At 43.1% G+C, this 24,069-nt stretch overlaps 1 protein-coding gene across 3 annotated transcripts in view; it reads right to left on the reverse strand.

The window, feature by feature from the left end:
• The window catches only part of LOC133353402 (otoferlin-like), a 105,159-nt gene that overhangs the window by 67,009 nt on the left and 14,081 nt on the right, over positions 1-24,069 (reverse strand). For 2 of the 3 annotated variants that reach the window (XM_061569651.1, XM_061569652.1), the window contains exons 3-8: positions 16,189-16,274; positions 7,126-7,225; positions 6,279-6,442; positions 3,914-3,990; positions 3,589-3,703; positions 2,428-2,482 (exon numbers count right to left, since the gene is read on the reverse strand). In XM_061569651.1, the coding sequence (XP_061425635.1) occupies positions 2,428-2,482; positions 3,589-3,703; positions 3,914-3,990; positions 6,279-6,442; positions 7,126-7,225; positions 16,189-16,274 (597 nt within the window). Of the gene's footprint in view, positions 1-595; positions 742-2,427; positions 2,483-3,588; positions 3,704-3,913; positions 3,991-6,278; positions 6,443-7,125; positions 7,226-16,188; positions 16,275-24,069 lie in introns of those variants that run through there. The other variant, XM_061569653.1, reaches the window with a different exon arrangement.

Genomic DNA, 24,069 nt, shown 5'->3' on the forward strand with positions numbered 1-24,069 from the left:
GTCCTTCCATGGATGAGTGGAGCAAACTGGAAGTGCGGTAATTGCAATTCCATTCTAATATCTACGTTTATCCACAGGTGTATGTTCGAACAAGAGGAGTGTTTTTGACAGTCAAATGCAGATAATAGCATCCATGAAAAGCACTTCTAATATCACCACGCATATGAAGAATCACATTGTTACAACAATAATAATAGAGTATATGGAGAGAATTTGATTTTTTTTAAAAATATATATATATCACCAAAGCAAAACGGAGGTTGAAGAAGCGTTTATATCCAGCAGTATTATTGCTTTTCCACTGGCACATCTGAACCATATCAGCGCAGAGCTCTCACGGTGCTGGTGGGTTTCCACTGGCTATTTGCTGAGCCGAGCCAAAACCAAACCATGGACCTCTGGCCTCACAAGACATGTGAAACTGGCTTGGGGCCAAGCAGGGCCAGGGGTGTGGTTATTCATGTGATACTGATCTGGCTGTGCAGTAAAACAATCCACCTGGAGCCTCTTGAGCTGTGCTGGACTGGCTCTCGGCACTGCCACAGCGCAGCTCGATTGGCGCAGTGGAAAATAAAGAAGTTACATGTGATCGTACATCGACGGGGTGGAGTATTGTAGTCGCAAACTCATCAGGGTGCCTGGGAAGAGCACATCCCAGTAGAAGAGCACCACCAGCAGAAGTCACCAGATGAACGCAGCCAGCAGAGGGGCCCAGAAAGAGTGTACACCCAGCAAGGCAGCCTGGGATCAACGCACAAGCAGCAGTGGGTGGGGGGAAGGAGGGCAAGGGGCAGCAACGCAAGCATTTATGAAGAGTGGAGTAATCAGTAGTAACCCATATAGCAGTGTATTAAAGGTGGCAGTGAGGCCTAAGTGAACCAGAGAGATACACGTGGTTTGTTGCTTATTTTCTGTCAGGTAAAAAAATAAATATTTTTATATTTACTGATGGGACAGGCTTGATTTCATGTTGGTGTTTTAGGCGCTTGAATGGTGCTTCCAGAAGTTTCCAACATTAATCTTTCCAACACAAGCTAAATAAGCCGAAGGTATCTTGAATTTAATTGAGCATTAAAAAATGTGTGAAAAATAATGGAAATGCCCAAACAAGTCTGGAGAGATGCATGCTTGCGATTACATCGAGTGACAGAAATTTGATTCTAGAACATACGCAGGTTGTAGACAAAATTCAAACTGTTAAGAATAATTAAGCGTACTCAGCAGGCTTAAGTGGGCTTGGGCAGGAGACATCGCTAGAATGTATGATGGCAGATGGTGAAGAAAATTCATGGCGTTACAGCCAATGAATGGATTTTTTTTTAATGAAACAACCTTCAACTTCACCATTGGAACCTCGTTTGCCAGTAGAAAAATATGATAATTGTTTTTTTACCCTTCTATCTGGCAACCAAACTGACACCTTTTTACGAGGAGTCATGTTTGCATTGACCACAATACCTGCAGTCAAAATGCAAACAAAAAACACAACTCTGATAATGTATGCACTGTCCTTGAAGTTGATTGGTCCACACCCGAGACAGCTTTCCTTAGAGCCTAGTCTCACATGGTGTTGGACCAGATGACGCCAAAAGGCGCAATTATCAACCTTCAACTTGGAGATGAAGACATGAAATCAGTTCGTGTGCAGGTGCAAGGTGAATTGTTAAATCTGAGGATTGTGAAATATGGCAACTGCTTGGCTGAGGGCATTCATCCAGCTGTGGATTGACCACAGATGATGATGATGATGAAAACATATAAATGTAACACATTCTCGTAATTAGTTTGATGCATCGTGATATTTCGTTGCACGGTGTTCCTGCCTGGTCATCATGTGCATTGGCTGCTGTGCGGGGGGGGGGGGAGATGAAGAGAGCCGTGATGGGACATCGCCACCGCCACCGTCACCATCATCATCATCACCGTCACCGTCACCGCCACCGTCACCGTCACCGCCACCACCATCGTCACCATCATCATCAGCGTCAGCGTCACCGTCACCGCCACCACCATCGTCACCATCATAATCAGCGTCACCGCCACCGTCACCGCCACCGTCACCGCCACCGTCACTGCCACCGCCACCGTCACCACAACCGTCACCGTCACCGCCACCGTCACCGTCACCGTCATCACCACCGTCACCGCCACCGCCACCATCACCACGACCGTCACCGCCACCGTCAACACGACCGTCACCGTCACTGCCACCACGACCGTCACCGTCATCACCACCGTCATCATCACCGTCACCGCCACCGTCACCATCACCGCCACCGTCACCGCCACCACGACCGTCACCGTCATCACCACCGCCACCGTCACCACCACCACCGTCACCATCATCATCACCGTCACCGTCACTGCCACCACCGTCATCATCACCGTCACCGCCACCATCACCGCCACCGCCACCAGCGTGTGTACCTGGTAGCTCTGAGGCTTGCCCGCAGTCGGATCGACCCTCTGCTCCGGTTTCGATCTGTGAGCAAAGCATCGCTTCGCTGTTTAATGCCAGCTCCTGACATTGTAAAAGTCTCACGAAGCCATTTCAGTCCCATTGATTTGACGTGAAAATACCAACATAACATTTACAGAATGCGCATACATTCACAAACGACACTGATAAGTGTAAATAAGAGTTACATTATTACGCAATACTTTTACGAGAAAAAAACACGTTATTTTAATTGATTGCATTGAATTGACTGACGGATCCAGATCGAGCAAACCGAATCTACGTAATCACGGGATCTGGATGTAGATTTGGGTCATAATCAACCCGAGCTGATTGCGCCCCCTGAACCTTGACCGTGCCTCCTCTCGTAGAATGTGCGCAATTTTGTCTTGAAACCAGACCACATCTTCTTCTACTTCATTCTAGCACCTTGAAAGGTAAGGGTTGGTGAATAACCCCAATTTGTGAAACTCCCTCCCTTACCCGTGGGAGCCGGGGTCACCATCAGAGGTCGTAAACGGGTTTTGATTCCTTACCCGTACCCGTACCCAGCCGCACCAGGGTCGCAAATGGGTACCCGTACCTGACCGGGTACGGGTACCCGTTCCCGGCCGGTTACGGGTACCCGTTCTCTACCCGTACCCGTACCCTACCCGAAATGAGTGACAAACAGTGACTCACCAGTGACTCACGGCCTACCCGTACCCGTACCCGGCCGCACCAGGGTCACAAACGGGTACCCGTACCCGTACCTGGCCGGGTACGGGTAGCCGGGTATCGGGTAGGGTACGGGTATCGGGTACCCGGTTGCGACCTCTGGTCACCATCCCCCGGCTCAGCAGGGTAAGGCAGTCGAGCAAGTTGATTAATTTCCACCTGTATGAATGTGGGGTTTTTTCACTGATGCTCTGGTTTCCTTCCACGTGTATAAACACACTTTCTAGATGTTTAATTATCTAGATGTTTAATTATCGAGACATATATATAGCGGCTCAATACTGCATGACCATATTACATTGTAGTGTCTGGTGAACACCGCAATAACTGTGCTATATTATCGATTCATGCTATCGTATCGATTAATTCTATCTTGCTCTCCTTACACGACCGCCCGTTATAGCTGCACTCACCTTTTGTTGGAAACATCCGATGTCTCCACCTTGCCTGAGGCAATGGAAATGGTGTCCAGGTTATCGCCCTTGCCACTCACCGACATCCCACCTGATCCATCCGAATCCTCGCTCTCTGTAATCACACAGGGAACGGTCAAGCACGTTCACAACCTGAATGTCGCCCATGTTCTGGTTTACAAAAGCCCACAGCACTTTGCAAATGTGTGCCACGCGTACCCTTTGCACATAGACAAGGGCTTTGCCGTAGCAGGAATGGTATTTAATAGAACAAAGTTGCCACTGATTTTAACCTCATGCAACCCAGGTAAGTGGCCTTTCTCACCTTCGAAAGTTGGATTGACATACGCCGCTTCATCATCTTTGGATTTCTTTCGTCCAATATTGAATTTCAAGAACTTCCTGTGGATTTGAAAAGCATAACGTTTTAAACACGAGTGTTATTTCGTATATATCTATGGCAGAACAGCTCTCCGAAACCCCATTTGCAGCCACAGAGTGTTTGGCAGTGTGTGAGGCAGTCCAGTGCTTTGTAGGACAAGTCCACTATCCCCAAAATAGCTGTACAAGGTGAACAACCATTGACATGTAAGTATGTGCACGCCAGGGTTGCCCTTTGTTCTCATTTCCGCGGGGTTAATCCTCTGCTTTAGGTAGCTGCTCTACTGGTAAATCTGCAAGTTTTTTCAGGATATTAAGTTCAGTTTTTTGTCAATTGCCCAATGATATTTCGATTTAAAGCTTTCGTGACTGCAGGGATTCATCTTCTTGGTTCTTTCGGTAAAGTCACGTAGAAGGGAAGTAATAAAATAATAAAAATAAAACATAATCAAATAATTCTCACGACGTTTCGGCCACAACGCAAGCAGCGGGCATATGTAGTACTAATCATATTCCTGCATTTCCCATAAGTATGCTAAATTCCTCTTGATATGCAAATTCTTTTGTCGAAGCGCCCTTTCCCCCCCTCGCAACCCAGCTTATATATATATATACTCCAATCTCGTGTGCTGTCTCCCCGACAGACCTGGTTTTCACCTGAGGACGGCTGCTTGCGTTGTGGCCGAAACGTCGTGATAATTATTTTATTATGTTTTATTTTTATTATTTTATTATTTCCCTTCTACGTGACTTTACCGAAAGAACCAAGAAGATGCCCAATGATACCTCACTCAAATGAGTTTACGCAGTGCTCTTCTGGTACTGTGAGTTGCTCTTCTTCACATGATATGCCCCGGGGTTTTATTATTTTGCACCTGAGAGGTCGCGACCCCGAGTGCACGTGTGTGTTGTTATGAATCTGAGCATGATTGGTCTGCTTGGAGGCAAGGGTACACGAGGCAGAAGTTCATGTGCAAGTAGAAGCATGCCTGCGTATGTGCGAGTCGGTGCGTGCTTTTGATAAGCCATCATGGAATTGGCACGAGCCCTTAGAGCTAACACGTGCTCACGTGCCAGAATTACACGTAACTATAATTGTATCTGCATTCTGATAATTACCAAAAGTCAATAATGTCCGTTGGCTAATTATTTTTATACAAATTATTAACCTTAGATTGTGTTGTTAATCTCTTGAATGGTATAAAATTGCAATATACCTGAGGCAGCACCTATTAAAAGTGGCTTTAGTTACTACTTATCTTGTCTTGTTATTTTAAACAAAAAATATGGCAAACAAAACTGCTGTGAGTTAAAACGTGCTGGTTCTTCTGAAGTGGCAGCAAGAAAAACAGGTCTTACAGTGAACCCCCAGTGGGCTATGAGACATTTGTAATCATAAGGAGAGATATTTACCTTGGGGGACAGAAATGTAAGTGACTTCTGCCGTTTTACGCCACATGAATATAAATATATATACGTTTCAGAAATGTATATTTTATTTGTGTCCTGAACATTCTCCAATCTGACAATAGTCTGTGAAATATTCAATGTGGTCAATATTCAACCTTTTTGGGTTGGAAATGGAAATGTTATAAGGTATGTCCAAAATAATAAGCACGGTTTTTTTTAAAAAGTGTTTCAAAGGGGGTGGTGATTTAAAGCTTTTGGATTTTTTTTTTTACAATTCTCAATGTTGTACCTCAACATTTTATAAGGTCAAACTCATTACACACAAAGTTCTTGCCACAAAGGAATCACAATACTTTGCCGATATCGTCAAGGAGTGTAAACCATCATGCAAACTCTGGTCATCCTTGCAGCATATTTTGGCTAACCACCAAACAAAGAAAGTAATTGCATCGCACGCTCTCAGATGTGCTTGTGCGGCCGTCTGGAACGCTCTTCAGATATTAGGAAGCACTTTTAAATCGAGATTGAAAACTAATTTCTTAAGAACTGCTTTTTGTGTTTAGTTTGTTGTCCTTCCCCCGCACCTCCAATGAGCTCGGTTGGTTACGTACGGTGCGAGAAAAATTCGACGTACAGTAAAACCTTGGATTGCGAGTAACTTGGTTTGTGAGTGTTTTGCAAGACGAGCAAATTTTTAAATAAATATTAATTTGATAAACGAGCGAGGTCTTGCAATACGAGTAGTACGTGTATACGCTTTGTCTGCCGAGCGTCACGTGATCACAACTGATATACGAGTGCTTTGGATTACAAACACGTATCCGGAACGAATTATGCTCGCAATCCAAGGTTTTACTGTACATGTCAAACCCAGCAACATTCCAAATTTTAGGGCTCACCTTTTTTTACCTCCACCGGTCTCATCTTCTGGCATGAGTGAGTCCGTGTCCCCTGTCGGGGTTGGGATGAGATGCCGGTTGTGGAATGCCACAAAATCCCGCTCGCTCCACGCACCCACTGTGCCATCGAGCGCCTGGTATTGGAGTTCCAGTGTGACCGTTGCCTGGACACATGAGAAAATAAAATCCATATTATTATTATTGCTGGGAGTTTGGCTTCATGTCGGAGGAAACTGTAATTGGTGAAGACAGGGCACACGAGTTAACGCGTTTGTTAAAACGAACAAGGCTGTAAGGACTTGGCAGAAGAGAGATGATCGGAGGGAATTCCAAAATGGAGCAATTTGAGGAAAGAAGGAAAAAAGTAAAGCGTTGTGACCTGTAGTTTCAGATTTGAGTATTACGAATTTTGTAAATATGTTAGTCGATTTTAAGATGTAACGTGTCTTTGTGCTAATGAAGGTGTCATCACTCAACGCAAGGTGACACTATATTTGGCAGGAAATGCACTGAAGTGACAATGTTGGGCATCCTTTCCTGTGATGTCATGTTTTTGGATCAATCCCAGGTTCGATTTCTTCTGGATCATCATAAATTCCAGTCTTAAGATGTGTTTGGATTAATCAGAACATTTGGAACATCACTTGCATGAATGTCGTAGTGATGAGTTTTTCATTGCATTTTTTCGTACATTCTATTTTCATATTTATAACCCCTATATCAGCATTTTCTGACCGAGTCGCCCTTGAAAAACAGCTTCGTAGCTGCGTGGGCTTTACTCGGTGGGAGAATAAAAGTCCGATTCTGTAAACTCGTTTGGGTGTTGGTGGTCCGTCTCTGTGCTCACCATGATCGAGGCGTTGTTTTCATCGAGGAGTGTTTCCGTCAACTCCAACTGTCCCTGCTCCAGCAGCTGCTGCAGTACCATGCGGAAGGTCCCCACCAGCCTGGGGTGGCACGGACAAAAACAGATTCCGCATTTAGCCTCGTAGACTCTCGAAAGTACTGTATTGGTTTAGCCATGTTTTGTTTGTTGTAGTACAGAGTTAGATTGATGGCCTTAATCTAAGTTATCTTGTGGTTGTTGCTGTTGTTGTTTAACTTGCATCCCACTGGGATTTTTGCACACAGCGTTGGTGTACGGTTTTTTTCTGCAATATTTAGCTGTCTTTTCTTGGATTTTCTGTTTGCACTTAGTCACATATTCACTTTAAGATGTTTTTTTGTTCATGTTTTTGTTTGTTGCGGATGCACCCGATTCAAGAGCCGAATGGCTCACAGGGCTATACCTAATAAATGAACTTGAACTTGAACATAACATTAGCGGGCACCTATTCAGACCACAAAATAGCACACAAGGCTATAGTGTTGCAAACACCATATATTAAAAAAAAAATTTTTACTAAGGCCCACTGGTCTATATAGCTATTTTCAGAAGCGACATGGCCACGAATGATAGCCCAACGAAGTGGCTTATTGTGTGGAAATTTATAGCAGCCAAAAACTTTAAACACATGAAGATTCTAAATTTGGAGGGAAAACCGTAGGACCCGCAGACAAAATCCACATGTTTCTCTAATAAATAAAAAAAAATCCACAAAATCCAAAAATGAGGCCTAGATGTCAAATTTCAGATGATCCAAAAACAGGAAGTGATGTCACTTTAACCACATCATGTCCACCTCTTTTCCCACCAAGAGTGGTGTTCCGTGCCATCTAATGACCCCATGTTTGTTCGTAGGAGGACACGTTCAATTGTTACATCATGCAAATTATATGAAACTCGTCCAGAGTGGACACCGATTAACGCTGGCACAATACACACAAACTCTGTGTTTGGTCAGCACTACTCTGGTGGGCGTTGGTAGGGTGCACAAAATACTAAAGTTGCATGGAGCCGGGAGGAGACCAAGCTATATTCAGTCATCAATGACCACTGATGTTGTGCATGACCAGGAACCACAATCATCGGGAGATATGTTTTCAACTACCATGTCACTATTTCCCACGCAGACTTACGTACATGCATGCATGCGTTCGCTGATCCACACCCTATACAGTAGAAACGGCAGAAGCCCTGAGGAAATAGCCACTGTGGCTACCATAATAATCTGCCTTGCCGAACATACTAAGTAAGCACATTACAATGGCAAAAGTATTTTTGTCTTTTTTTAATGAATGAAAAAGTCCCATCCTTTGCTTTCAAGCGCTGTCTGTAAAATGTGAAGTCGCTTTTGGCTACTCTGTGATTTAAACATCTCGTATGTGCTGGTTACGTGCAGATTTAATAGTTTACAAAAAATTACCGTATTACTATATTCTGCAAATACGTATTAGGATACACATAGAGAAAAAATTTGGAAGCCAGTCCATTCAGGGAGCCTTTAGATATATTTCAATGAGATTCTTCAACTGCACCCCAAAACCCTAATTATAATGTAATTTAACGTAGGAAAACATGTATTATTGCGACATTATTGATGAATATTGTTGGCCGTAGGATTAATTGCAAAAAATAAAATTGCCAATTGTGTCCAAAAACTATACAACTATGCACGGCTATTGTTAATCTGTGTGATGAGAATTGTAGCAATTGTTGTTTTCATAAACATGTCAAGTTGTCCTCATATGTACTGACAACAACCGCCATTCGTCACAAAGTGACGGTGATGTCACCACAATGCTTGTGACAGGTTATCTGCAATTTAAGGCCACGTGAAATGTCGAACGCCCGCTGGCAGGAGGTCACGGGACAGATCCAGTTGGTATGGGTTGACTGACTGAGATGACCGGCAGATGCACCACCTGTGCCCCCCTACTGTGCCAACCTGCAGTTTTTTTAGCCGCCCGGCGCTCCGCTCGTTGTTGTGCGGATGAAAATCCAGACAGACGAATGAAAACAATATTCCTTTGTCATAGCAATAAGTAGTCGGTCAAGTCTTTTTAAAAGATCTTTGTGGTCAACATCCTCAAACACACCCATTAAAATGCCCCAAGCAGCTGGAGTGTTGAAATTAAAGTGCATTCCAGCATACCACGGCTTCAAGCATACCGCGGGTGTCCTGCTTTGTCGACTTCCATCATATATTTTAGGCATCTGAAAATCCTGACCATCAGCATGTTTTCTGCCGGCCTAGTCTGCACACGTCAGCAGTTTGACTCCGATACCCACCCAGCCACGTTGACAGGGAAATGACAAAGCAAACCATCAGCTGCTGTGCGGTGCACGTCACAGGGTAAGCTTAACTGGGAATTGCACCTGCCATTAACTCCACATGTATTGATGGACAAAAATGATGATCTTTATGACTTGAATTCGACAATATTATGTGAATGCACTGTCGAAAGTGAGTAATGTATCATAATATTCAGGGTCTACCTTGGCTCCTCCCACCCTCAACCAGTATATATACAAGGACTGTTTACAAGGACTGTTTTCTTGGAATTTCTCTCACTTGATACAGCTATCGTGCTGTGACGGTTCCACCTGAAGACGGAAGCTTGTGTTGCCTCCGAAACGTCGTGATTTTTATTTTATTTTACTTTTATTAATTTTTATTTTTTACCTACGTGACTTTCACCGAAAAAACCTAAGAATATGAATCCTTGCAGTCACGAAAGCTTCAAATCTAGGAGTAATGTATCGTCATTATGAATTGACCCATATGCTGGAACGCAAGGATTGATCGATGGAATCAATTGCGAGACAGAACAGGAAGGCTCAATCACTGTGATGTAAGACAGATCACTTCTCCTACACTCACAGTCCCAGAAGCCAGCGACAAGACGACGCTATGAGTTCAGCACCTTTATTTACTGCAAAGGGCCCCTCTCTTCATACCATCCCGGATAAACCTCTGCTAGGAATTCTAGATTTGAAGCTTTCGTGACTGCAAGGATTCATATTCTTATGTTTTTTCGGTAAAGTCACGTAGGTAAAAAATTTAAATTAATCAAAGTAAGATAAAAAATAAAATAAAAATCACGACGTTTCGGAGGCAACACAAACTTCCGTCTTCAGGTGGAACCGTCACAGCACGATAGCTGTATCAAGTGAGAGAAATTCCAAGAAACAGTATTTGTATATATACTGGTTGAGGGTGGGAGGAGCCAAGTTAGGCCCTGAATATCATTTCCGTGAGGTTCGGTGCGGCTGAAGCACGCTGTTGGGAATGAGCCTCTGCTGTGTAAACTAGGCGAGGATTATGTAAAGGTGCGTGTAAAAGGGACTGAGCCCCCTTGTTATGTAGAGATGATGCGGCTGAAATCAATGCCAGGAAATGAGTCTTTATTGTGTAGAATAGTTGACTGAGCCTATTATAATGTAGAGGTGGTGCGGCTTAAATCGCTGCCAGGAAATTAGTCTTTGTTGTGTAGAATGGTTGACTGAGCCTATTATTATGTAGAGGTGCTGCTAGGAAAGCGACATTGATACGGACTTGCTACAATAGAGAGGGTTAGCTGTGCAATGGTTCCTCATGTTGTGACCAATTCAAATGGTATTCCTGGTGCCTTGTGTTTACATACCGCCGTTCAGCACTTACAAATGAAGGTTCACGATGGCTCTTTAAATTAAAGTTGCTAAGCGGATGCACTCAGGTTTGTCATGTAATGTAGTCAGCAAACCAACAGCAATTGGAGTAAGTGAGCGTTAACCAGGGCAACCCTGGCATTTTATTTAGTTATTTGTTCTTCTGCCTCACCTCCGATTAGTACCATTGGCTACGTACGGTGCGAAAGAAGTTCAAAGCAAAGGCAATGCTGTAAGCAATTGACTAACATTCGTAATTGGAGCAATAGCGCTCAAAAAAGGCAGTCACTTGCTGGAGTCAAATTGTCAAGCTATAATGAATTACGTTTAAAACAACCAAGCATCAACCATGTAACATGGCCCAGAAGTAGCACGTTTTGTCACGAGTTGCAGAGGTCAATTCCGGTTGTTGCCCTGGTTATTAATGCGGATGTATTAAAACGCACAAAATAACGGTGCCGTCCGCTTCACAAGTAGTCTATTGTTCCATGGGAACCTCATTTGCCAGTAAAAAATATTATAATTGGTTTTTTACCCTTCTATCTGGCAACAAAACTGACACCTTTTTACAAGGAGTCATGTTTGCATAGACCGCAATACCTGCAGTCATAATACAAACAAAATACATAACTCTGATAATGTGCACTGCACCGTGCGCCTTTTGGCGTCATCTGGTCCAACCCATGTGAGACGAGGTTCTAAGGAAAGCTGTCTCGGGTGTGGACCAATCAACTTCAAGGACAGTGCATACATTATCAGAGTTATGTCTTTTTTTTGTATTATGACTGCAGGTATTGCGGTCTATGCAAACATGACTCCTTGTAAAAAGGTGTCAGTTTTGTTGCCAGATAGAAGGGTAAAAAACCAATTATAGTCTATTGTTGTGCCGTTGTCACGGTCAAAATTTGCCAAATGTGCAAAAAATTACCCACAAATGACTCAATTGGGATTATCCGCAGAAACTATTGCCCCCTACTGAAAGCAGCTGGCAGGGCCCCTCCTGAAAATGTGATGAGACTAAGCGAGGCTTGGCTGAAAAAGCGTAATAATTATAATTAGAAAATAAATCATGAAATATTTAGAGTTTAGAGCGCACACTTGTCCATAAATTTATAATACATTTAGGAATGTCTGTGAGTAAATCCAATGGACTGTATTGTTACGTTTTAAAGTTGAACATTACGTCCAGGCGTTGTTTGTTGATGAATGTGACACCTTATGCCAGCCACCTTTCTGTAACAGGATATTCGAACACGGTCAATATTCATGGTCATGGTGTAACGTGTCTCACGGGCATGTGAAAGTAGGTTGGCAGAAAACGAAAACAACAAAGGATCAAAGTCCTTTGGGCGTGACACACTATCTCATTATAGAATATCTGTATAAATATACCTGTTTTTGCCATGTTTTACTAATTATAATAAAAGTCTATTTGCATATGTAGAAATAAGGTATTTTTGACTTAGCAATGTGTCAGTCAAAAAGGCATCATGTGAAAAGACATTTGACATGTCCTTACTGTTATAGGTAGGTTTCAAAGTTGAACTGTTACGAGTTTTAAATAAACACTAATTATGTTTTAACTGAATTAGAACAAGCCAATTATGGTTTGACATCTAAAGTAAAAAAGCCTTGAGATGCAAAACATGAATAGCTTTACCCCATCTAAAGTTTAAACGTGAGACTGATTGATGTTACAAATGGACCATTTTTTTGAAACTCACACGGAGTTGGCAAGCCCTTTAGAGTAAAGATAAATGCTGCTTAGGATAGACAGAAGAAAGAAAGCATAGCCCGAAGTAGTTTTTTTTTCTGAAGCATTTACAATAAGTTAAATGTTTAATTTCAAGTGCCTGCCTGTTATGCCGCTAAACGCTTACAACTTACGCTGCTAAATGCCAACAATATCCAGCCGACCAGCTAAAGCATTCAATGTAAGTACGTAATATATATAAACAGACACAATATTATAGATAACTTCACATAAACATATCTACCATACAGCTGCAAAAAAAACCCCGATAATGTTGACGCGAATCAACTGCCCAGTTGGCTTTGTACAATTCTACACTGACCAGCCCATGGATGTTGATTTAGTAGTCAAAGGAGCAGTGTTTTCAAATTAATAAAAAAAAACCGTCAGAGAAATTGCATGTCACAGGGTGGCACCCGTGCAGGAGTAATTTTGAAACATCACCTGCGGTTAAAAAAAATAAAAACCTTGCAACAACCACACACACGACACCGATGACACCACCGTAACGATCTTTGCCTCTTAAAATAATATTAGAAACAGGTATGGGCACATGGCAACAGGCGACCAATTTCTTTTTTGAGTATACTGTACTGTATTTGTATGGAAGGAAGCTATAAAGTGCCTGGAGACAATCCATATGTATCCATTATTTATAAAGCTCTTTTTCAAAAGCGACCTGGCCACACATTATAGCTCAATGAAGTGGCTTATAATGTGGAAATGTAGATCAGCCAAATACTGGACTCCAAACGCACATTTCCAAATATGGAGGGAAAAACGAGATGACCTGGACAAAAATCCACGTGACCACGAGGAGAGAGAACACACAAACTCCAAATATACAGCAGCAGGTGTCAGGGCCAGGATCAAACCCACCACCTCCTGTACACCAGGCGAGGCAGTCAACACATCGCCACTCAAACTCAATGTAGATAAAGCAGGGACGCACACTGTGTCCCACGGGGGGACATGCTCATCACACTTCAGGCTTCAAATTCCATCTTATCCAACAACCTCACCTACAAGTTGCTGCATTGTAAAGACTTGCACCAGCAAAGCCAATTTGCAGGTCAAACCTGGATAACAAATGTTCCAAGTGCGCTTGCACGGTTTGGACGTTCGATTTACACGCGACCAAGAAGCACACCACGCGGTGCTATTGCCGGCACGGCTGGCAAAATGTGTGTGGGCGAGGGCAATCTTGGAGAGGCGACAAGCAGTTTGCCGCACTCCCGACAGACATTGTTCCAATGCTGACATCGCCTACGTAGCGTAAGTCGCCCCGCCGGCAGCTCCGAGCTGCTGTGAGGAATTTGCACGAGAGATTGAATGGTAGCGACGCGCGGGGGGGGGGGGGGGGGTGACACATGTGTCGTTTGTGCCACGTGTTTGTCCCACAGACGCAGGCATCCTCAGGGCTGTCTTTTCAAACGAAACAAAAACATTATTTGACCAGATAAGGCCCACTGAGCTATGTAGCTCTTTTCGATTTAAAGCTTTCGTGACTGCAGGGATTCATCTTCTTGGTTCTTTCGGTAAAGTCACGTAGAAGGGAAATAATAAAATGATAAAAAAGCAAACATAATAAAATTCTTATTTCATTATGTTTCCTTTTTATTATTTTATTATTTCCCTTCTAGGTGACTTTACCAAAAGAACCAAGAAGACTACGTCGCTCTTTTTCAGAAGTAACCTGGCCACAAATGGTAGCCCAGTGGAAGTTGGCTTATCATGTGGAAAATTATTGTAGCCAAATACTCTGAAGGCATGTTTCTAAATGTGGAGGAAAAAGCCGGAGGACCCGGAGATAAATCCACGAGACGACGGAGAGAGAGACACACGCAAACTCAAAATATACAACAGCAGGCGTCAGGGTCGGGATCGAACCAATGACCTCCTGTATACCAGGCGAGGTAGTTAACATCTCCTAGCCACCGTGTTGATGATGAGAGAGAGAGACACACATGCAAACTCCAAATATACAGCAGCAGGCGTCAAGGGTCGGGATCGAACCAACGACCTCCTGTATACCAGACGAGGTAGTTAACATCTCATAGTCACCGTGATAATGATGAGAGAGAGACACGCAAACTCGAAATATACAACAGCAGGCGTCAGGGTCGGGATCGAACCAACGACCTCCTGTATACCAGGCGAGGTAGTTAAGATCTCATAGTCACCGTGATGATGATGAGAGAGACACGCAAACTCCAAATATTCAACAGCAGGCGTCAGGGTCGGGATCGAACCGACGACCTCCTGTATACCAGGCGAGGTAGTTAACATCTCATAGTCACTGTGATGATGATGAGAGAGAGACACGCAAACTCCAAATATACAACAGCACGCGTCAGGGTCGGGATCGAAACGACGACCTCCTGTATACCAGGCGAGGTAGTTAACATCTCATAGTCACCGTGATGATGATGAGAGAGAGACACGCAAACTCCAAATATACAGCAGCAGGCGTCAGGGTCGGGATCGAACCCACGACCTCCTGTATACCAGGCGAGGTAGTTAACATCTCATAGTCACCGTGATGATGATGAGAGAGAGACACGCAAACTCCAAATATACAGCAGCAGGCGTCAGGGTCGGGATCGAACCCACGACCTCCTGTATACCAGGCGAGGTAGTTAACATCTCATAGTCAAGCGTGATGATGATGAGAGAGAGACACGCAAACTCCAAATATACAACAGCACGCGTCAGGGTCGGGATCGAAACGACGACCTCCTGTATACCAGGCGAGGTAGTTAACATCTCATAGTCACCGTGATGATGATGAGAGAGAGACACGCAAACTCCAAATATACAGCAGCAGGCGTCAGGGTCGGGATCGAACCGACGACCTCCTGTATACCAGGCGAGGTAGTTAACATCTCATAGTCACCGTGATGATGATGAGAAAGAGACACGCAAACTCCAAATATACAGCAGCAGGCGTCAGGGTCGGGATCGAAACGACGACCTCCTGTATACCAGGCGAGGTAGTTAACATCTCGCCACTGCGGCGCCCAAATTGCACTCGCCCGGTTCCAGCCTCCTCCCCACCCCATCCCACAGTTTGTGACTTCCACGCAGGCGGCCGCGCTGCACGTTACATGGTGACGCCACAGCGAGCTCAGCTTTGCAAAGTGATGCTCTGCACACAGCAAGACATTGCTGCAAATCACGCAAGTGGCATGGGTTTAACCGAACGAGATGACTGGCAGATGCAAGCACGCAAGCGAGCAACAACAACAACAATTGCCATTCGCGGCGAAGTGGCGGTAACGTCACCGTGGCGTTTGCGTCAGGCTAGGTACACTTTGAGGCCAAGTGAATTGTTGAAGGTTCACTGACAGGAGGTCACGAGACAGACCCAGGTGCCATGGGTTGATTGACTGAGATGACTGGCAAGATGCACCACCTGTGCTCCCTACTGTGCCAGCTCGCTGCTTTTTAGCAACCCAGTATTCCGTTGGCCATTGTGAGCATCACTCATCTGCCATCCGCTGTTGTTGGAGGGTGACTGTTTTCAACTGCAAAGTAGCGTTCTTCACGAGTCTCCTCCGTAGAGGCCGATCTTGACACTGCTGGTACCAAGCAAACACACACATATATACATGCACAACTCGTACTTTTTAGAGAGCTTGCCATGGTTGTAAACTTGGACTTCCAAGGTTTCACTTCCATTGATTGCAGTGGCCAGGGGCCAGCGGAATATCTGCGGAAACAAAGGAGACATCACATCAAGTACAGCCAGCAATAGATTCAGTATGAAAAAAATAAGAATAGGTTTCACCCTTTCTGGCAATAAAACAGGTATTAAGATTTCGATTTAAAGCTTTCATGACTGCAGGGATTCATATTCTTGGTTGTTATTATTTCCCTTCTATGTGACTTTACCGAAAGAACCAAGAATAGGTATTAAGATGTTCAAACACCAAATATAAACCTTTTGCAAGGAATCAAGTCTGCATTAACAACACGTACTTGTGGTGAACATGCTCTGATAATATATGCATTGTCTTTGAAACAGTTTTTTTTTGTTTACGCCAAAAGGCGAACTGAATGTATGTTTCAATACATTCAGCGTGGGAGCGCAGGCGATAGCCCAGGGCATTGGGGAACTTTGACAATTATCTGCTCGCAAACAGTGGATACATAATCAGAGTTATGTTTTTTGTTTGCATTATGACTGCAGGTATTGTGGTCTATGTAAACATGACTCCTTGTAAAAAAGGTGTCCGTTTTGTTGCCAGATAGAAGGGTAAAAAGACAATTATCAATGTGCAGTTCATCATACGTACATACACACAAACTGATATCCCCCATAAAGTCTCCGTAGACTTTTGGTGCAAGTGCTGTTAGCGAGCACCTATGATGAAGGACAGAAAGGCCGGCACATAAGGGGGTGGCTGGCCAGCATCATACCCGGCTGCCTTTGCCTTCCGAGTGACAATGTTTACACATCACACCAGGTAATCATTTGAGGCTGATTCGATCTGAGGAAGACCTAAGAGCGGTTTATATAATCGTCAAGGGTGTTGGCTTGTGCAGGAATTGAACTCGGGTCGTCAGATTAGTAGGTCACAACCGCCCAAACACAATCGCACATATAAACAAAGACCTCCATGTTAGCAAGGCTGGTATGTTTGGGTAAATACTGCTTGTGCACACCTATCATACTGTGCCACATTTGTCTCCGCCATTGCTGTTCATTAGTCAACAGCCTTACGTATAAACTATTTTAGGCTGAGCCGACCTAGTGAGGTTCATGTTCTGAATGGAACTGAATGTATGTCTTTGATGTTGCACACTCGAAATGAAGGATGTTGGGCAGGTGCTCCAAATCGAGGGCAAACACATTTATTGTGGCTAATCTGTAGAATGCAACAGCACATGGTGTCACACACAGCAATCTTCAACGAGTCGCCATTAACCACGTGACTGGTGTACACGTCCGGTTAATCATTAACCCTGCCAGCCCCCCCCACAGGCCCAAATCAGTCATCGCATGCTGGTGTACACACGTGCATTGATGTACTGCACAGCACATGAGGAATTTCGATTTAAAGCTTTCGTGACTGCAGAGATTCCTCTTCTTGGTTCTTTCGGTAAAGTCACGTAGAAGGGAAATAATAAAATAATACAAATAAAACAATCAAATAATTCTCACGACGTTTCGGCCACAACGCAAGCAGCCGTCCTTAGGTGAAGAACAGGTCTGTCGGAAAGACAGCGTCTGAATTAACACCACCAAGCTTGGCAGCGTATATTTAAGCTGGGTTGTCAAGGCGCTCTTCCCCCTCCAACCCAGCTTAAATATACGCTGCCAAGCCTGGTGGTGTTCATTCAGACGCTGTCTTTCCGACAGACCTGTTCTTCACCTGAGGACGGCTGCTTGCGTTGTGGCCGAAACGTCGTGAGAATTATTTAATTATTATTTTATTATTTTATTATTTCCCTTCTACGTGACTTTACCGAAAGAACCAAGAAGATGAACATGAGGACTTGTTAACAGAGTGGTCCATTCCTAATGTGCCACATTGAGACTGTGGCTCAGTGTCCTGTCACTTTATTGACCGGCCACAAACACGATCACACGCACCCACAGACGCACGCGAAAACTGTCAAAGGAAACGTCTCCCAATGGGGAGAGCAAAGCTGTGCACAACATAAACATTGTCTTTTGTGCTGCCAGCATCCCTTCTTACGAGCATTCCGGAGAGCCGGCATCTGTGCTGGTGCTTTGAAACGATATGAGGGGATAATGAAGGCTACAACTTAAAACCTGGCCTCGTTTGAAAGAGATATCTGCAACACGAATGAAATCTGTCTCCCAATGATGAACGTGACCCAAGTAAAGAAGGTTTGCTGCCAAGAGAACATTGGCACCATTGGAGAGTTACCAAATAAACGCCGCACCACACAAAACAGGTTTCTGTCCAGTTTTTGTTTTCTCTGTCTTCTTGGCAATACCACAATATTTGAGTTTCATTATGATACTTTTATTATTTTCTTACGCGGTTATGCATAGGCCGATACCAATGAGCTCACTGGGAAAACCTAACACGCATGTAAACTCCATCGCAGCTCTTCTGAGGGAATAATTGATTATGAAGTGGGAAACTTCTCAATGGCATCATTAGGTGCTGGTACTTGGCATTTGTCTTCACTAAATTGGCTCGTGGGACACTTTGATGTTAATAGGCATGTTACTACTCATCAATTTACATTGGATTGAAAGCTCACGATAGATCTATTACATAGAGAGTCTCAGAATATATGATCACATTAGATGCTAATGCACATTCAGGCTAGGATACTTTACAAAAAAGACGTAACATACGAGACGGACAAAATTTATGAGATGCTAATGTCACCCAATGCCACGTGATGTAGCTTTGGAAAGAAAAGCACAGAAATTACTCTTTGGTTCTTTCGGTAAAGTCACGTATAAAGATAAAATAATAAATTAAATACTAGCATACATGAAATTAGTATTTAATCAATTATTTAATCTTTATGCGTGACTTTACCGAAAGAACCAAAGAGTAATTCCTGCAGTCACGAAAGCTCCAAATTAAGTTTGAACCACATAAATGACATCACAGAATTTTGATTTAAAGCTTTCGTGACTGCAGGGATTCATCTTCTTGGTTCTTTCGGTAAAGTCACGTAGAAGGGAAGTAATAAAATAATAAAAATAAAACATAATAAAACAATTCTCACGACGTTTCGGCCACAACGCAAGCAGCCGTCCTCAGGTGAAAACCAGGTCCGTCGAGGCGACAGAGTCTGAATGAAACAGCACACGAGCTTGGAGCATATATATAAGCTGGGCGCATTGACAAATGAATTTGCATATCAAAAGGAATTTAGCATATTTATGGGAAATGCAGGAATGTGATTAGTACTGCATATGCATGTGCATTATGCAGGATTAACAGCATCAAAGGGAGCTGCAGTTACTGCTGCTGCTGCAGTTGCTGCTGCTGCAGTTTCTGCTGCTGCTGCAGTTGCTGCTGCTGCTGCAGTTGCTGCTGCTGCTGTTACTGCTGCTGCTGCACTTGCTGCTGCTGCAGTTGCTGCCTTATCCATTTTAATATAACACTATGTATTATTCTACCCACCCTAATGTGTATCACACTGCTATATGTTTACTATACAATTACGACACCATACATTACTCTGTCGTAATTGTATAGTAAACATATAGCAGTGTGATACACATTAGGGTGGGTAGAATAATACATAGTGTTATATTAAAATGGATAAGGCAGCAACTGCAGCAGCAGCAAGTGCAGCAGCAGTAACAGCAGCAGCAGCAACTGCAGCAGCAGCAGCAACTGCAGCAGCAGCAGAAACTGCAGCAGCAGCAACTGCAGCAGCAGCAGTAACTGCAGCTCCCTTTGATGCTGTTAATCCTGCATAATGCACATGCATATGCAGTACTAATCACATTCCTGCATTTCCCATAAATATGCTAAATTCCTTTTGATATGCAAATTGTCAATGCGCCCAGCTTATATATATGCTCCAAGCTCGTGTGCTGTTTCATTCAGACTCTGTCGCCTCGACGGACCTGGTTTTCACCTGAGGACGGCTGCTTGCGTTGTGGCCGAAACGTCGTGAGAATTGTTTTATTATGTTTTATTTTTATTATTTTATTACTTCCCTTCTACGTGACTTTACTGAAAGAACCAAGAAGACATCACAGAAGTTATTGGAAATACTAAAATTGTCCAAAAATGTTTCATCTAAGTATCAATGTTCTGAAATTTCGAATTAGTCTGATAATTGGGAGGGGGCCAAAACACATCCCTACTGTATAGTAATGTCTGACTCACAACATACTGCTCCATCCCATTGAATCAGTTTAACATGACATCTGCTGAAGTGCAAGAAAGCCATATTTATGGATTATTAAATTTCAACATGAACATGTGAATCATGCAAATCTCACTGTTTCCTCGTGGCATAAACAGAATAAACAACCTGCCTCCAATAGCGGTTACAATTACGCAGGGCCGCTTCTCGCTGCGCCATTTCAAATCTCTAGGTGAATGCCTATTAACCTAAACTTATGAGCCTAACAATGGGCTTGCATAATGTGCATGCATAATGTATATTTATTACCATGTAAATAACCCAACGGGCAATGGACACCCATTGTCATTTGTATGAATTCATTATTCACCCCCACCCCCCTCATTGCTCGAAACAGGAGGATATCTCCGCAAATCTGGCTGTCGCCTGATAAAGCTAGTTGTAATTATTGGCGAAACGTCGTACTCCGATTGTAAATGTTGTAGCTTGGCTCTCCAACACAGCGGATAGTGCTGTACTCGTGACGAATTGGCACGTTCTGTTTACGTTACAACCCTTACTAGTAGGCTGTGTCGGGTGGTGGCGGGTTTAACGACACATTTATATATTTACGCGATCTAACCCAAAAACCTGTATTATGGTGAATACTTGTGTTTTTTAAATTGATGCATTCATTCACATGTTCATACATGTCGTGGGATATTGTCAAGGGGGATGGTGCTTGTACATACTGCAGTGACAAAGCGGCTGTGTGTGGCACAGATCCCTCGAGTCAACAATATAGAGTCAGCAACTCACAAAGCAGCTACACGGAGCCATAGCAAGAGGTGGGAAGGGAGCCTACATTGAATTTGAGGTTCGAGAGGAAGCTATTCCACATGTTTATACAAGAAAATGTAGGAATGCTCACCTGCAAAAATATAAGTGTATTAAAAGTGCATTTCAATTTTCACTGAGGATTGTATTCATAACTAGCTAGGGGTTACAATATGTATGCACCATTCGACTGTAATAATGTAGTAAACATCAATCCACGACCATTAATATATATACTTGTCAATCCAACATATGGGCAATACTTTCATTCAAGTTGCATGCAGATTATAGCGAATAATGTTTAATTGCACGGAATGTGTGCGTTCATATTTCTGCCCTAAATGTGACCGCATGCAGCCCTGTGATTACATAACCTGGGCACCACCGTTCACACAAATTGCGATGAAGCATTCCAACCACATTCGCTTTTAATTGCGCATCTCGGTTGCAACCGATTGCAACTGTCGGTTGCAATTCATTTTCCTCCGTCGAGAAGCAATGCTTGCACACTGCTCCTATAGCAGAGATGTACTTTCACGATGTAGTAATTATGCATGGGGGCGGTGCAATTTAAAGCACACTGAACGCTGTACTTAATAACCCACATTCAAGTGCCAGTTCCAGCTAACTTCATCATTGCTCCGGTAAAGTATGGTCAAATAACCCCCATGATGGACATAACGTGGGGAGTCCTTCATTTAGCCCTGGAATGACAAAAGCTGTTCACTCATATATGAGTACTATGATGTATGCTGCATTGCAACAACAACAAAAGCATTACTTTTGATTTAAAGCTTTCGTGACTGCAGGGATTCATCTTCTTGGTTCTTTTGGTAAAGTCACGTAGAAGGGAAATAATAAAATAATAAAAATAAAACATAATAAAATAAAACTTCTTACGACATTTCGGCCGACGACGCTTCGGCTGAAACGTCGAGAGAATTTTTATTTTATTATGTTATATTTTTATTATTTTATTATTTCCCTTCTACGTGACTTTATCAAAAGAACCAAGAAAAAAACGCGTGCGTTATTTTTTACATTTGATGTTGACAGCAGCTGGATCAAGTGATGTTTATGCGTTTAACCAGATGCTAATGCAAGAGACCAGGATAGGAGTCTCATTTGCAAGCGTGGCCTGGGTCATCAAAATCGAAACAGATAAAATACAGCAATGAAGCAACGAGAAATCAGACCCTACATAACTATCAAATGGCTGATGATTACTAAGTTGATCAGAAGCCTGACATCTTCCACCATCGCACGCTTGCTTAATACAATTGCGACTCACAATACACACCCCTGGTTCACTCCGCCTCCACCTTACCCAACATGGGCATTGAGATAATAGCTCATGGTGCTTATCTGCGCACCGACACCTGTAATGCGCTGCCACTTGGGTCGGATTGGCGAGAGAGGCTCACACACAGACCCCACTCCTCTCCTCCACCTTCTAAAAGGTCCTGCGTCGATTTAAGCCCAAATCGACAATGGGGGAGTTCGTGCTGACAATTACCTTTGTTTCGATTTAAAGCTTTCGTGACTGCAGGGATTCATCTTCTTGATTCTTTCGGTAAAGTCACGTAGAATGGAAATAATACAATAATAAAATAAAACATAATAACAGTGATAATTATTTTATTATGTTTTATTTGTGAGAATTATTTTATTATGTTTTATTTGTGAGAATTATATTATAATGTTTTAATTTATTATTTTATTATTTCCATTCTACGTGACTTTACCGAAAGAACCAAGAAGAATTACCTTTGTCTTCCTCCCCGTCGTCGACACAACATTCCCTTGTTAAATAAAACACTGGCGGTCGCAGAATACGTACACAAGTGTTATTCATGGGTTTAATCAAACCTTATGCAACCTTGATCCTCCAATCTCGTGGAATGTGTTTTATTTATCCAACGTCATGACTGGTATTCCCTTTACCAAGTACTGTACCGCCGGATGTGAGTGCAGATTTGTGATGACATTGGTGCATTTTGGCTTAACTGTGCAAGATTAACTTAATAAAAACAATATTGTGGTTTTATGATTAACAGTCGTATTGAGGGATGGATATGAAACAACGATGACAGCGGATGATCACTTCTGGCAGAAGTATGGATGTAAGAGTTGAATATGTTTAAGAAAAGAATGCTTGCCACACCAGAAACTGGGATGTAACCAACGGAACGGGTCGCATGTTCTCTGGCAGGGAACTTCAATCGCGATCACTGTAATATTCAGGCGAGGCCACAAATTAATCTCAACCAAAAAGCCACAAGACATTAGCTTCGGAAATCCCAACGAATTAAATGACGAAGTGATACATTTTTATCATTATTTTTATTTGCATGTCTTTGTTAGCTTGCTGGAGGTCAAACGTAGTCCACATGTTGCGTGTTTTAATAAATACTGCGACAGGTATTATCTGTTTTTTGTAAATCTACGTTTCATTTAAAAATGACTTCGAAACTCAATGGCCTCTTACCTGGTTTTCATATAAAGGTTCGTGATTGACAGATTGATTATTCATTTAGCTAGCCACGGTGTACTTTTAAAAGGTTAGCGTTCCTCCGTGAAGACTGACCTATTGAATAAGGGCTTCCGGTGAGGATGGGCTAGTTTTATGAGATGTGTTGAAGAACAAAAATAGAACGTGTAAAAAAATGTATTTACACGTATGGGGCCGTCCATGAATGACGTCACGCACCTAGGGGGTCAGACATTTGTGACGATGTGTGACGAGGGGGGGGGGGGTCGAGAAATGTGACGTCACATCAAAATGCGAAACTTTAAATAAATCTAGACAACACGTTCTACTTAATCAAATAGACTTTTAAATAAATGTTTTCTCCTACAACATCAGAGTG

This window comes from Lethenteron reissneri, chromosome 43, assembly GCF_015708825.2.
Source record: "Lethenteron reissneri isolate LAM-NWPU_2019-01 chromosome 43, ASM1570882v1, whole genome shotgun sequence".
In the NCBI taxonomy this organism is placed as follows: Eukaryota; Metazoa; Chordata; class Hyperoartia; order Petromyzontiformes; family Petromyzontidae; genus Lethenteron; species Lethenteron reissneri.